Below are 13,874 nucleotides of genomic sequence, written 5' to 3'. Positions count from 1 at the left end.
AAATATAAATCATGTGCATGAAGATCTTTTATACATACATAGATAGATACATACATACATACACAGTCTTACTTTTTAGTAAAAGGCTAGGCCCACTGCCAAGGACTGTGGAAACTGCTGCCTTGCAGGTGGACTTTTAAGTCAAAGGCTAGGCCCACCACCAATAACTGTGGTTGATGACAGCAAGGGCATGCGGTCGTAAAAACCCTTGCCAAACAATAAACCATGCCTGATGATTTAAGGAATATGAGTGCGGCTAGGGCGTCCCCTGTAAGCGACGCCCGTCAGAATCCCCCTATTGACGAGATAAATGGACGAGGGGTACCACAGAGTTCACATTGCAGCCAAAGAAGTTAGTGAAAGAGTGGAACATAAGAGCAGGTACGTGGAACGTAGGTACTCTAACAGGTAAACTGAGGGATATAGTAGATGAGATGGAGAGGAGGAGGATAGATTTCTTGTGTGTGCAGGAGACTAGGTGGAAAAGGAGTTGAACTAGAGATAGGAAATGGGTATAAGCTGTATTACAGCGGGTCACAAGAGGGAAGAAATGGAGTTGGAATCCTATTAAGTAACAACTGGAAGGAAAAGGTGATGGAAGTAAAGAGAGTAAATGATAGGCATTTAAAGATTCCAATAATAATAGGGGACAAGGTAGTAAATATAATATCAGCATATGCTCCTCAGATGGGGTGTCAAGAACAAGAGAGAGAATTTAGACAAGAGTTTGAGGCTGCCATTAGAACAGTGAAAGAGGAGAAACTAATAACAGGATTTGATATAAATGGCAGGGTGGGAAAGAGAAGAGATGGGTATGAGGAGGCGCACAGAAGGTCATGGGTTTGGAATTAGAAATGAAGATGGGGATTATTTACTGGAGATGGCTCAGAGTTTTGAATTGGCCTGTATGAACACATGGTTTCAGAAGTTCTATAGATAAGTACTTGATAACTTATGAAAGTGGAGGCGTCCAGAGCCAAATAGATTACATCTTAGTTAGAGGAGCCGACAAAAGCAATGTGGCAAACTGCAAAGTGATCTTGGGAGAAGCGTGTGTTAAACAGCATTGGTTGATAGTGATGGATTTTAAAATGAGAAGTAGGAAACCCAAGAAGAGAAAGAGAGATCTAGAATTAAGATTTGGGACCTTACAGGAGAAAAGGGAGAGCAATATAAGAGGAATGTTAAAAAAGGGATGTCTGGAAAGGGAAATGTAGAATTTGGGCAGGGTAACAGAGTGGAATATATCTGGGGAGACATGAGAGAAATATGTGTGGGGGAAGCAGAGGAATTGGTGGGAAGAACCAGCAGATATTGAGTGTTGAGAGGAGAAAAGTGGTGGTGGAATGGAGAGGTGCAAGAATCAATTAAAAGAAAATAAAAAATATTTAAGGACTGGAAAGTAAGGCATTGACAGGGTGCAGAGGTAGGGTACAGAGAAGAGGAAACACAGGTGAGAAGAAGGGTAGGTATGGCTATTGGAAGGGCAGCAGAGCAGTTGAATGAAAGACTAGGAACAAGAGAAGGAGAAAATGATATCTATAAGATTTCAAACTTGAGGAAAAGGCAGAGACAGGATGTGGGTAAATTAGGTGTCATCAAGGATAGTGATGGAACTATATTATATAGGGATGAAGACATTAAGAAGAGATGGCAAGAGTATTTTGAACAACTGTTAAATACTGAAAACGAGAGGTAGGAGATGGAGGAAGTACAGACGGTGGAGGGACCAGTGATGGAGATACAGGATACAGAAGTGAAGAGAGCATTAAGGAAAATGAAGAATGGTAGATCACCAGGTCCATCAGAGTTCCAAATGGAAATGATCAAAGTACTAGGTACAGTGGGGGAGAAATAGATGCTGGATTTATTAAAAGCTATATGTGAAGAGGAAGAAAAGCCAAGGGATTGGGAGGGGAGTCTAATGGTATATATATTCAAGCAGAAGGGAGATGTCATGGATTGTGGTAACTACAGGGGAATTAAACTACATGGATTGAAAGTTTTAGACAGAATACTGGATGAGAGATTAAGAGGGATTGTAAAGATCAGGAAATATCAGTATGGATTCATGAGAGGAAGAGGGACAGTGGATGCCATTTTCATAGGAAGACAGCTACAGGAAAAGAGGCTAGAGGGAAACCAGGAGTTCTATTGCGCATTTATAGACCTAGATAAAGCATATGATAGAATCCCAAAAGAACTGATGTTTTGGTGTTTAAGGAAATGGAAAGTCCCACTGGTTAGGCTGGTCGAGATGATATATAAAAGAACGAGCACAAAAGTAATAACAGCAGTTGGGGAAACAGAAAACTTTGATGTTAGTGTTGCATTATACCAGGGGTCAGCATTAAGCCCATTTTTGTTTGTGCTGGTCATGGATGTGTTGAGTGAAAAGATCAGGAATGAATAGCTATGGGAGTTGTTGTATGCCACTGATCTGCTGATCACTGCTGAAAATGAGGAGGATCTACAGAGAAGGGTTGGAGAGTGGCAGGAGTCTTTAGAGAGGGGTGGCTTAAAGGTGAGTCCGAATTTAACAGAGTTTTTACCGAGCAGTGGGGAAGATAGAGACAGAATAGTTATACAAGAAAAAGACTCAAATTATAGCAGAAAAGTAGAAATACTTAGGATCTACTTTAGGCCAAGAGGGAAGATGTGAGGCTGAAGATGACAAAAGGATAAAGCTGCTTGGGGGAAGTGGAGAGAGGTAGCTGGAGTGGTGTGATAGGAAAATGCTAATCAAGCTAAAAGTCAAGATATATAACACAATGATAAGACCAGTGTTAATGTGTGGAGCAGAAACATGGGCTCTAAGAAGAAAAGAGGAAGTAAAGCTTGAGAGAACAGCGATGAGAATGGTGAAGTGGATTATGGGAATATCGCTACTTGAGAGACGTGAAAATGATGAAATAATAAGGGCAGGCTTAGTAAAGATTACAGGTGTGATAAGATAGCAACGATTGAGATGGTATGAGCACGTGTCGAGGATGGATGAAGAGGAGAGAGTAAAGAGGGCTTAGGAGGAACCTTTTGGAGTAAGAAGATCGAGAGTGAGACAGAGATGGCAAGATAAAGTGAAAGAAAATATGGATAGAAAGGGTATGGTGGAGGATGATGCCTTTGATAGAAGGCAGTGGAGAAGACACATCAGGCAACCGACCCCTTAATGTAGGGATGTCGGTGGAAAAGAAGACACACATACACACATGTGTCTAGATGTATTTTTATATATGTATGTTAACCTCTCAATTTTTTGTAGCATGTTTTTAAGGACATTAAGGATATGCAGCGGACTAGACTTAGAGAATTGGGAAATTTATGACGTAGGAAATAGGTTAAAATACCCAAAGTTTTTAATCGACAAATCTTTGTAGAAAGCTAGAAATATTTTTATTCCAGTAACAATAGGGAGCCTTTTGTGAGATAAAATATCTTGACACTGCCATATAATGTAAATCTTTCTTTTATTCAGAAATTACTGAAAACTTTCAAGATAAAAGTGGTATACAAAAATTCAGGAACACTTCAAAATATCAGTGCGTGTAATTCCCCAAAACAAACTGATGGCTGCATTTACACGATTCCTTGTGCTGGGTGTAATAACAAATACCTTGGTCAAACTGGTAGAGAACTAGATTATCGTCTAAAACAATACCGTTATGCAGTTCAAACAGGTCGATCGACAAGTGCTTTATTTATACACATAAATGACTTTAACCATTGTATGGGCTAGACATATTCATCTGAGGTAATTTTTTGTAACCATATTGTAGAAAGAAACATAATTGAACCTGCCTTTATTAAGTATTTTAACAGTCAACTTATGAATCTCAGTTCAGGTCTCTTTAAATTAGGTAATTACCTTGTTTATAATATTGTAGGGAAATACAATGTCACCTTTTAGCAACGGCCTGTTATACTAACTGCAGTTTCAGTTCTTAAGCACTTTTAAAGTATTCTTACTTGTTTGGTAGTGACAATTTGTAATGATGGTTTGCTTGTTAATGACTTTGTTCTTTGTTTATGTTTCTATTTATTTATTTTACTTTGTACCCCGAAGAAGTGTATGTATGTAAATGTATATGTTTATATATACATAAACATAAATATATATATATATATATATATATATATATATATATATATATATATATATATATATATATAAACATATATACATAATATATATATATATATATATATATATATATATATAATATATATATATATTATATATATATAGATATATATATGATTATGTTACATATATATATATACATATATATATACATATATAATATATATATATATATATATATATATATATATATATATATATATATTATATACATATACTATATATAATATATTATTATTTATATATATATATAATTATAATATATGTTTTAAAAAACTGACGCCAACATGGATCTGTATCCTTTAATTGTCAAAGTCGATAACTTCCTAACGTCTCTCAGATATATTAGGAAGTTTGCTATCTCTTGTATAGAGGTTTTAGAAGAAGTTGTGTGACTTTCTCTGCACCAATTTCTAAAAACTCCCCATTTTGACTGATAGAGTTTGGCCGAAGAGACTCTTCTACAGTTAGCAATAGCCTCTGCCGCTCTTCTTGAAAAACCTGTCCCGGACAGTCTGAATCCTGTCAGAGCGAGATACGACAACCCTTGGTGATTTCTGTCGAAATGGGGCTGTTTGAGTAGCGATGGAATTTGTGGCAGAAGCCTGGGGAAGTCTACTAACATCCTCAGGAGATCCAGGAACCACTCCTTTCTGGGCCAAAAAGGAGCTATTAGAGTCATTGTAACGTTCTGGTGACTCTGGAACTTGTTTAATACCTCTCTGATCATCGCAAATGGTGGAAGTGCGTAAACATTCAGACCTGACCAGTCGAGAAGCATTGCATCCGTTTTCCAGGCTAACGGGTCTGGAACCGGAGAACAGAAAAGTGGAAGCCTGTTGTTCCTGGACGTTGCAAAGAGGTCTATCGTTGGTTGTCCCCACAACCGCCATAGATCCTTACAAACTCTGATATCCAATATCCACTCTGTCGGAAGAACCGGATGTGCACGACTGAGTTCGTCTGCTAAAACGTTGAGCTTCCCTTGCACGTACCTGGGGAAGAGAGTCACTTTGTGAGAATTCGCCCACAGAAGAAGATGCTCCGTCATTCTGTACAGGGAGAACGAATGTGTCCCTCCCTGTTTCCTTATATATGACAGTGCTGTGGTGTTGTCCGAGAACACCGCAACTTTCTTCCCTTCAACTAGAGGGGTGAAACTTTGAAGCCCAAGAAAAATTGCTTTCAGCTTCTTTATGTTGATATGAAGACCTCTCTCCTGTTCTGTCCAGATGCCTGATGTCTTCTCTTTCCCCAACAGGGCTCCCCATCCTGAGTCCGATGTGTTGGCATAAAATTCTAGCTCTGGGTTCGCTCTTATGAGGGACAAACCATCCTGAGCTCTTTCCTCCGACAACCACCAACGAAGATCTTCCTCGATTTCCTCGGAGATCGGAATAACAGTCGAATCCGGTTGAATTTTCCGGTCCCAACTGGCCTTTAGGTAGAATTGTAGCGTCCTCATGTGAAGACGACCAAGAGTAATAAAGGTCTCCACCGAAGCGAGAGTCCCTAACAGGCTCATCCACTCCAGAGCCGTGCAGGACAAGCGGTTTAAAAGCTTCCGTACAGCCGCAAGGAGAGAGGCTATTCTCCTCGGAGAGAAAAAAACCCGAAAAGCTTGTGAGTCCAGAATCATCCCCAAATATGGAATCCTCTGACTCGGTACTAACTGTGACTTCTCTAAATTCATTACTAATCCCAGTTGCTGTGTTAATATTAGTGTCCGATTTAAATCCCCCACACACTGGAGACTGGAGTCAGACCTTAGAAGCCAGTCGTCCAGATAAAAAGCAATATTGATTCCCATCAAATGTAACCATCGACTTACCGGGGCCAGGACTTGAGTAAATACTTGTGGGGCTGTCGAACGTCCAAAACAGTGTGCTCTGAACTGATAAACTCTGCCGTTGAAAACGAACCGTAGATATTTCCTAGAGCTCCGATGAATAGGTACATGGAAATATGCATCTTTCATGTCCAGCGATACCATCCAGTCTCCTGGTCGAAGAGCTGACATGACCGACCGGTTGGTTTCCATACGAAACTTCGTCTTCAGAACAAAGATATTGAGTGCACTCACATCCAGGTGAGATGTCTTCCACTATTTCTATGGCCTTCTTGGAAATCAGGGCTTCTACTTCCTTGGCAAGAGCCAAAGCTCTTTCTGATCCCTGCGAGTATGCTGTCAAGGCAATGGGAATACTCGACAGCGGTGGATCTTGCACAAATGTGATCACATAACCTTCTCTTAATACTGTGATCACCCACTGTTCTGCCCCTCTTCGACTCCATTCCCGCCAAAACAGGCGGAGTCTTGCTCCTACAGGTGTGTGAGGGTAAAATTCCCTACTTGACCGACTGTCTCGAGGGTGGTTTCTTACTGGCTGTGGCATGTGGATGCAAATTAGTTCTTGGTCTGGGTTGCCATCTAGTCTTTCCCCCCGAAAAGGGTGATTCTGAAGAGGTGACCCTTTAGCTCCTGTAGGTGGTGTCTCCTTGGGGCGTCGCATCGACGAACGAGTCAATAAGTCGTTGGTAGACTTTTTCTCCAGATCGGCGAGAACTTGCTGAATAACCTGTTCAGGGAATAAATGCGACTTGCATAAAGGCGCAAACATGAGAGCAGACTTCTGGTTAGAAGTGACTCCCTTTGAGGTGAAAGAGCACCAAAGTTCTCTCTTTTTAAGGACCCCCAGAGTAAAAAGAGATGCAAGTTCCCCTGAGCCATCCCTGACTGCCTTGTCGGCACACGATACTACATCAAGCCAGTCTGTTGCCAAGCTATCCTCCAGAGATTGACAATCCTCTATTTTCCTTGCTAATGCAGCAATAGTCCAATCTAAGAAGCTGAAAACTTCTATTACCTTAAATAGGTTCTTAATCAGGTGGTCGAAATCAGGCGAAGAGAAGAAAATTTTTGCCGACGAAAACGCTGTCCTTCTGTTAGCATCCACTAGACCCGAGAAATCCCCTTGGGCGGAGGCAGCGACACCCAAAAAGGGTACTTCTCCGGTAGCATAAAATTTATATGTCTTCTGTAACTTGGACGGTGGGACAGCAAAGGCGGCTTTACCAGACTCCCTCTTCTTCTCCAGCCACTTCTCCGCTTCTTTGAAGACACTTTTCCCCGACTGCGAAAGCACCAGTTTAGGTAGACTCGCCGAAAGTACTTTCCTATCCTTAACAAAGGTAGGAGGCGAAGATGGAGGAGCTGGTTCGAATTCCGGATAAGAGGCCAACAAAAACTTCATCAAGTTGGAGTAAGCAGAAGCTGCTTTCGATTCTTGTTCCGACTGATCCTCCCCATCCGACGTTGTCGACTGCTTGGCTTCTTCATCCGTATAAGACTTAACTTTCTTCAACGACTTAACTAAGTCCTGAAGCTGTCTCAACGGTTCCAAAAAAGCTTCTTCTTTGTTGTTCGCATCATCTCCCGATGGTGCGGGCGAAGGAGACAACTTCCTTGAAGAAAACTTGCGAGTCGACTTCTCTCTCTCGTTAGCTAGCGAACGAGTTGAAACTTTCCTTGTTTCAGTCGACGAGACAAAACTATGCAAGTCTGACACTGATACCTCGCGAGATCGTTTGCGAACAGCACCCGAACCTCTACTAGGCGAAAGATACACAGGGTTCTCCCAAAAGCTACACGAGGGTTGAGGACTCTTTTCCCTCCCTCTCTTCACAGGTGATGACGAACTATCCAATGGCACTGCACGCCTTTTCAACGGGCGTGACACTTCACTCCACTTCTTTCGCCTGGTATCAGGCGAACACACCTCCGAGTCCAACAACAAACCTACACCAGACACATCTACACCTTTCCAATGGTGTCTCTTTACAGTAACCGAGTCGAAATTCACGAATGAGTCGACGGCCGCCCGTGGGCAAACACCTCCAGTCTCCCTTCGACTCACGGTATGTCTTTTCCCAGGTTCTGGGGAGCGGGACAGTGACCTCGGTCTAGGAGACATGGAGGGATGGACAGCCACCTCCTCGGATACAACACTTGCACTTTTCACTTCATTAGACTTAGTCACAAATTCACGAAAAGATGTACCTAAATCCATGACAGATTTAGCAAGCAGCTGAAATTTCCTATCCATCTTATTTTCTAATTGGGCAATGGTGTCGGAATTAGAAGCATGGGGAACCTGAGCAGGAGTAAGATGTACTGAAGTAGGAGGACTATCAATAGGAGAGACGTTTGACAAAAAAGGAGAAGACAAAGCGGGCTTCTTTGCCTCTGACGGCAAAGGCCCTACTATCAGCCCTAATGGCTGCCTTTCTTTTCCTATCTTTTTCCATCTTATCAAGGTGAGACAAAAAACTCTTCCATCCTTGATCATCTAGATCTTCACATTCATTACATATACGCTCTTTAGTACACTCTTGCCCCCTAAATTTCACGCACTTTGAGTGTGGGTCATAACATAATTTGGCTAATCTAGTTTTGCAGCCTTCGCTGCAAAACCTAACAAATGAACCTGAATCTGATATAACTCACACTAAACAGATGAATAAAGAAAGCAGCTATGCCGTCAAACACAAAAAGCAACCAAGAAAATTGTATTTCACCAAATCGAGTGTCAAACAAAATGGCGAACAGTTGACTGCAGCGAAATACACGGGTGTTTCACCGTGGGCGGCAGGAAACGAATTGTCAAGCAAAGCTCAGTAGTACCGGGGATCCCCGAAAGTGGGCGGGGTCGTATCACCTACACGTCAGCAGCAGCCGAGAAATTTGGGATTTTGACTGCCGTAAGGTAAGAAGCGTATAGCTATGTAATTGTTCGGTAGTTTCATGTGTGAAAACTGGACACCACATATATATATATATATCCTATGATTACGAGGGACCACACAATATATGAAGGTTTTTGGATGGGGGTGTGGGGCTACAACATATGAAGTACAAAGATGTATTTAACCTTACATATAGGGTGTCTTTAACTGCTGGGCCCACAACACCTAACTTAAAACACAGCATTATAATTTAAAATGAATAACATGGCTGCAACCCAACCGATCTAACCTAATCTACGGTACTAGGTCCTAAACTGGCAGGGGAGGGGGAAGGGAGGATGCTTTGCTCCTCCTGGAACAGCCCCCACTGACATAACCTAGGTCACCAGACACTTCCATATCTACTGCATAGTGTTACTTTGGAAACATTCGATAGTGGTTACATTAACCGTTAAATGCCGATTGGACGTATTATACGTCGACATAAATTGCCTGTTGGGTGCCGTTGGACATATGGTACGTAGATATAAAAATTTTTAAAAATTCACAGAAAAATACTTATAGGCCTACCAGGTGAAAACTTTTGAATCACGCACGCTCAAAAATTATTTCGTCACTTTGACATAATTTTTGCACCATTTTATATTAGCTGTTACATGGAGTATTATATATGAAAATGCGCACAATTTTATATAGAATACAACAAAAAACAACCCATGGTTGTAGCTTTTATCAGTTTTGAAATATTTTTATATAAATAACGATAAGTGCCAAAATTTCAACCTTTGGTCAACTTTGACTCTACGGAAATGGTCGAAAAGCGCAATTGTAAGCTAAAACTCGTATATTCTAGTAATATTCAATCATTTACCTTTATTTTGCAACAAATTGGAAGTCTCCAGCACAATATTTCGATTTATGGTGAATTTATGAAAAAAACTTTTTCCTTACGTCGGTGCGGTAACTCTTCCGAAAAAATCCTAAATTTTTTCGTCCGATTGTCGTAATGTTTGCACCATTTTAAATTAGCAGTTACATAAAGTTTTATATATGGAAATGTGCGCAATTTCATGTAGAATACAACAAAAAAGCAATCCATGGTTGTAGCTTTTATCATTTTGAAATATTTTCATAAAAATAACGATAAGTGCCAAAATTTCAACCTTCGGTCAACTTTGACTCGACCGAAATGGTCGGAAAACGGAATTTTAAGCTAAAACTCTTACATTTTAGTAATATTCAATCATTTACCTTTATTTTTCAACAAATTGGAAGTCTCTAGCACAATATTTCGATGTTTATGGATGAATATATATATATATATATATAAAAAAAAAAGTTTTCCTTACGTCCGCGCAGTAACTCTTCCGAAAAAAAATGATATTGTTATGTTACAATAAAGTTTCATACATACTTACCTGGCAGATATATACATAGCTAAGACTCCGTCGTCCCCGACAGAAATTCAAATTTCGCGCCACTCGCTACAGGTAGGTCAGGTGATCTACCAGGCCTGCCCTGGGCGGCAGGACTAGGAACCATTCCCGTTTTCTATCATATTTTCTCTCTTCCACCTGTCTCCTGCGGGGAGGCTGGGTGGGCCTTTAATTGTATATATCTGCCACGTAAGTATGTATGAAACTTTATTGTAACATAACAATATCATTTTCATACAATCAACTTACCTGTCAGATATATACATAGCTGATTGGCACCCTTTGGTGGAGGGTAAGAGACAGCTACTTTATGGAATAGACAGGTAAACAACATATGTTGTAGGTATAAATAAAACCATGGTTCTACCTGAAAGGTGGTAGACTTCGTGGGGTGTTTGCCCAGTAGTCTGCATCAACCTCAAGAAACTTTTTCTTAGCGAGATATATGATCTATGGCCAAGAGTTCTTGTGGGGTCTGCCGATGGGGTCTTATCCGCTTACTCTGCAGAGCTGAAAGACTTTGTCAATGGGTGCTGATCCACTTATATGACAATACACCTTATGAAGGAGCACACAACCAATCCCGACCACCTGATCCTAACCATATGTTAGAAATAAAGATTGTTCCGAGTTATCCCCGAACTCTTCACAACAACCATAACTCAAAAACACTCTACGCACACACACATAATTTTCTAAAAAAAAAAAAAATTATTATACTCATCTAATTAGATATGACAAGATTCTCTTAATGAACAACATAGACGGCCTCCCGTGCTAAACCAAGTCCTCCATTGTTCGAAGAGACTCCAGACCATATCTAAAAAGAAGAAAAGTATATACTTGGTGTCGGCTCCCGTACCCAGAATCGTATCCGCCGATACGAACGGACCCAGAGAAAAACACTTCTCATATGTCACACGAACGTCTTTCAAGTAATGAGATGCAAATAACTGAGTTGCATACTCCCAAAATGTTACGTAATCTATGATGTTTTTAAGCGACATATTCTTATGAAACGAGAGAGGACGTTGCTACTGCTCTCACTTCATGAGCTTTCACTTTCAACAGTCGAAACTCTTCGTCAGGACAGACCTTATGCGCGTCTGTAATGACGTTCCTCACAAAGAATGCCAGAGCATTCTTGGACATCAGTCTTGTGGGGTCTTTTACCGCGCACCAAAGGACCTTGTCTAGAGCCTCCCATCTGATGCTTTCTCTCAAGGTAGAACTTCAGAGCTCTACAGGGCATAGAGACCTCTCTGCTTCTCTTCCTACGAGACTCGATATGCCTTTGACTTCGAATGACTTAGGCCAGGGATTCGAGGGATTCTCGTTCTTAGCTAAAAACAGGGTCTTAAACGAGCAAATAGCAGAGTCTCCCTTGAAACCTACTTTATCCTGCAGAGCATGTAATTCACTAACTCTCTTTGCCGTAGCTAAAGATAATAGGAATAGGCATTTTCTGGTGATGTCTCTAAACGATGCCAGATGAGGAGGTTCGAACCTTTCGGATGAAAGAATTTTGAGAACCACGTCTAGGTTCCAGTTAGGAGGGACTGGTTCCTTAGACTTTGAAGTCTCAAAGGACTTATGAGATCGTGGAAGATCTTTATTATCTGCCAGATCTAATCCTCTATTCCTGAAGACTGCCGAGAGCATACTTCTGTATCCCTTTATTGTGGATACAGCTAGATGAGATTGCTCTCTCAGGAATAGAAGGAAATCCGCAATTTCCGCTACAGAGGTAGTGGAGGAGGACAAACGTCTTAGTTCTACACCACCTTCTAAAAACCTCCCACTTTGACTGATATACTTGCCTAGTGGAGGTTCTGCGTGCTCTCGCGCTTGCAACTTCGCGAGAAAAACCCTCTCGCTCTGACGAGTCTTTCGATAGTCGAAAGGCAGTCAGAGCGAGAGCGGGGAGGTTTTGATGATACCTCTTGATGTGTGGCTGTCTGAGAAGATCACCAATTTTTTCCCTTTCTTGGTAGGGGATCTGGGGGAAAAAGGGTTCTACGATCCACTCTACCACCTCCGTGAAAACCCCCAATTTTCCCTTTGGGGGGCCCCAAGCCAAAAAAGGGGGGGCTATCAAAATGTTCATTCCTGTCGTCTCCTTTGACGCCACAAACTTTTTCAGTACTAGTCCCAGGATTTTGAATGGAGGAAAAGCATAGACGTCTACGTGAGACCAATCCAGCAGGAAGGCGTCTACCATAAGAGCTCTTGGGTCTTCCACGACCGAGCAAAAGACTGCCAGGCCTTTTGGAGATGAATGTGGCGAAGAGATCCACACGAGGGGTCCCCCACAGAGACCAGAGATCTTGACACACCTCTTCGTGTAGGGTCCACTCTGTATGAAGGACCTGGTTCCTCCCTGCTGAGTCTGTCCGCCCTCACATTCTTTACTCCCCTGAACGAACCTTGTAAGAAGGGAGATGTTCCTGTGGAGACGTCCAAAGCAAAAGGTATTTCGTCAGCTCGTAAAGGACGAGGAGTGAGTCCCTCCTTGTTTTCGAATGTAGGCAAGTGCGTGGTGTTGTCCACGTTTACTTGCACTACTTTGTTCGAAACCAGAGGTTCTAGACTCTTTCAAAGCCAGGTGTACGGCGAAGAGCTCTTTGCAGTTATGTGCCAAGACACCTGCGCTGGTTCCCAGGTGCCTGACACCTCCTTCGAGCCTAATGTTGCTCCCCAACCTTTCTCCGACGCGTCGGAGTACAACACTAGGTCTGGTTCTGGATTTTTAGAGAGATCCCTTTGTTCTCTTTCAGAGGGGGCAAACCACCATTCCAAGTGCGGTCTTATCTCCACTGGAATGGGAAAGGCGTCCGAAAGTTGTCCAGTTTTCCAACTCCAAGACCTCTTTGAGGAAAGAATTGAAGCGGACGTAAATGAAGTCTTCCTAGCGGGAAGAACTGTTTCGAGCGAGGAAAGGGTCCCTAGAAGGCTCAACCATTCCCTCACCGACGTCTGTTCCTTCCTTAAGAAGAGAGAGAACTTTCTGCAAACCTTTTGTGATTCTCTCTTGCGAAGGAAATACTCGAAAACCCCGAGAATCCATCTGAATCCCCAGATAGACTAAGTTCTGTCTGGGGGTCAGCTGCGACTTCTCGAGGTTCACGAGTAATCCAACGCTCTGATCAGATCTAAAGTTAACGTAAGGTCCTCCAAGCACTGTCTCTCTGATCTGGCCCTGATGAGCCAGTCGTCCAGATACAGAGAGATATTTACTCCTTTGAGGTGAAGAAACCTCGCCACATTCTTCATCAGGCTTGTGAAGACCTGAGGAGCTGTGGAGGGAAAGGCGAAAACACAAGGCTCTGAACTGGAAAGATCCTTCCCCCCCGTCATGAAACGGAGGTACTTCTTCGATGAAGGGTGGATCGGGACGTGAAAATAGGCGTCCTGGAGATCTAGAGACACCATCCAATCTCCTTGTCGCAATGACGCAAGGACTGAGGCAGAAGTCTCCATCGAGAACTTCTCCTTCTGAACAAATTTGTTCAGAGAGCTGACGTATAAGTACTGGTCTCCAGCCTCCCGAG

At 42.1% G+C, this 13,874-nt stretch overlaps 1 protein-coding gene across 1 annotated transcript; it reads right to left on the bottom strand.

The window, feature by feature from the left end:
- Positions 1-4,409: 4,409 nt before the first annotated feature.
- Positions 4,410-5,834, bottom strand: LOC135217671 (uncharacterized). The gene has a single exon (XM_064253640.1). The coding sequence runs from the start codon at positions 5,832-5,834 to the stop codon at positions 4,410-4,412; it is 1,425 nt and encodes a 474-aa protein (XP_064109710.1).
- Positions 5,835-13,874: the final 8,040 nt, after the last annotated feature.

The sequence above is a fragment of the Macrobrachium nipponense genome, chromosome 7, assembly GCF_015104395.2.
Source record: "Macrobrachium nipponense isolate FS-2020 chromosome 7, ASM1510439v2, whole genome shotgun sequence".
NCBI lineage: Eukaryota > Metazoa > Arthropoda > Malacostraca > Decapoda > Palaemonidae > Macrobrachium > Macrobrachium nipponense.
Note: the sequence above shows the minus strand (reverse complement) of the source record. Positions and strands in the feature narration are given on the sequence as shown.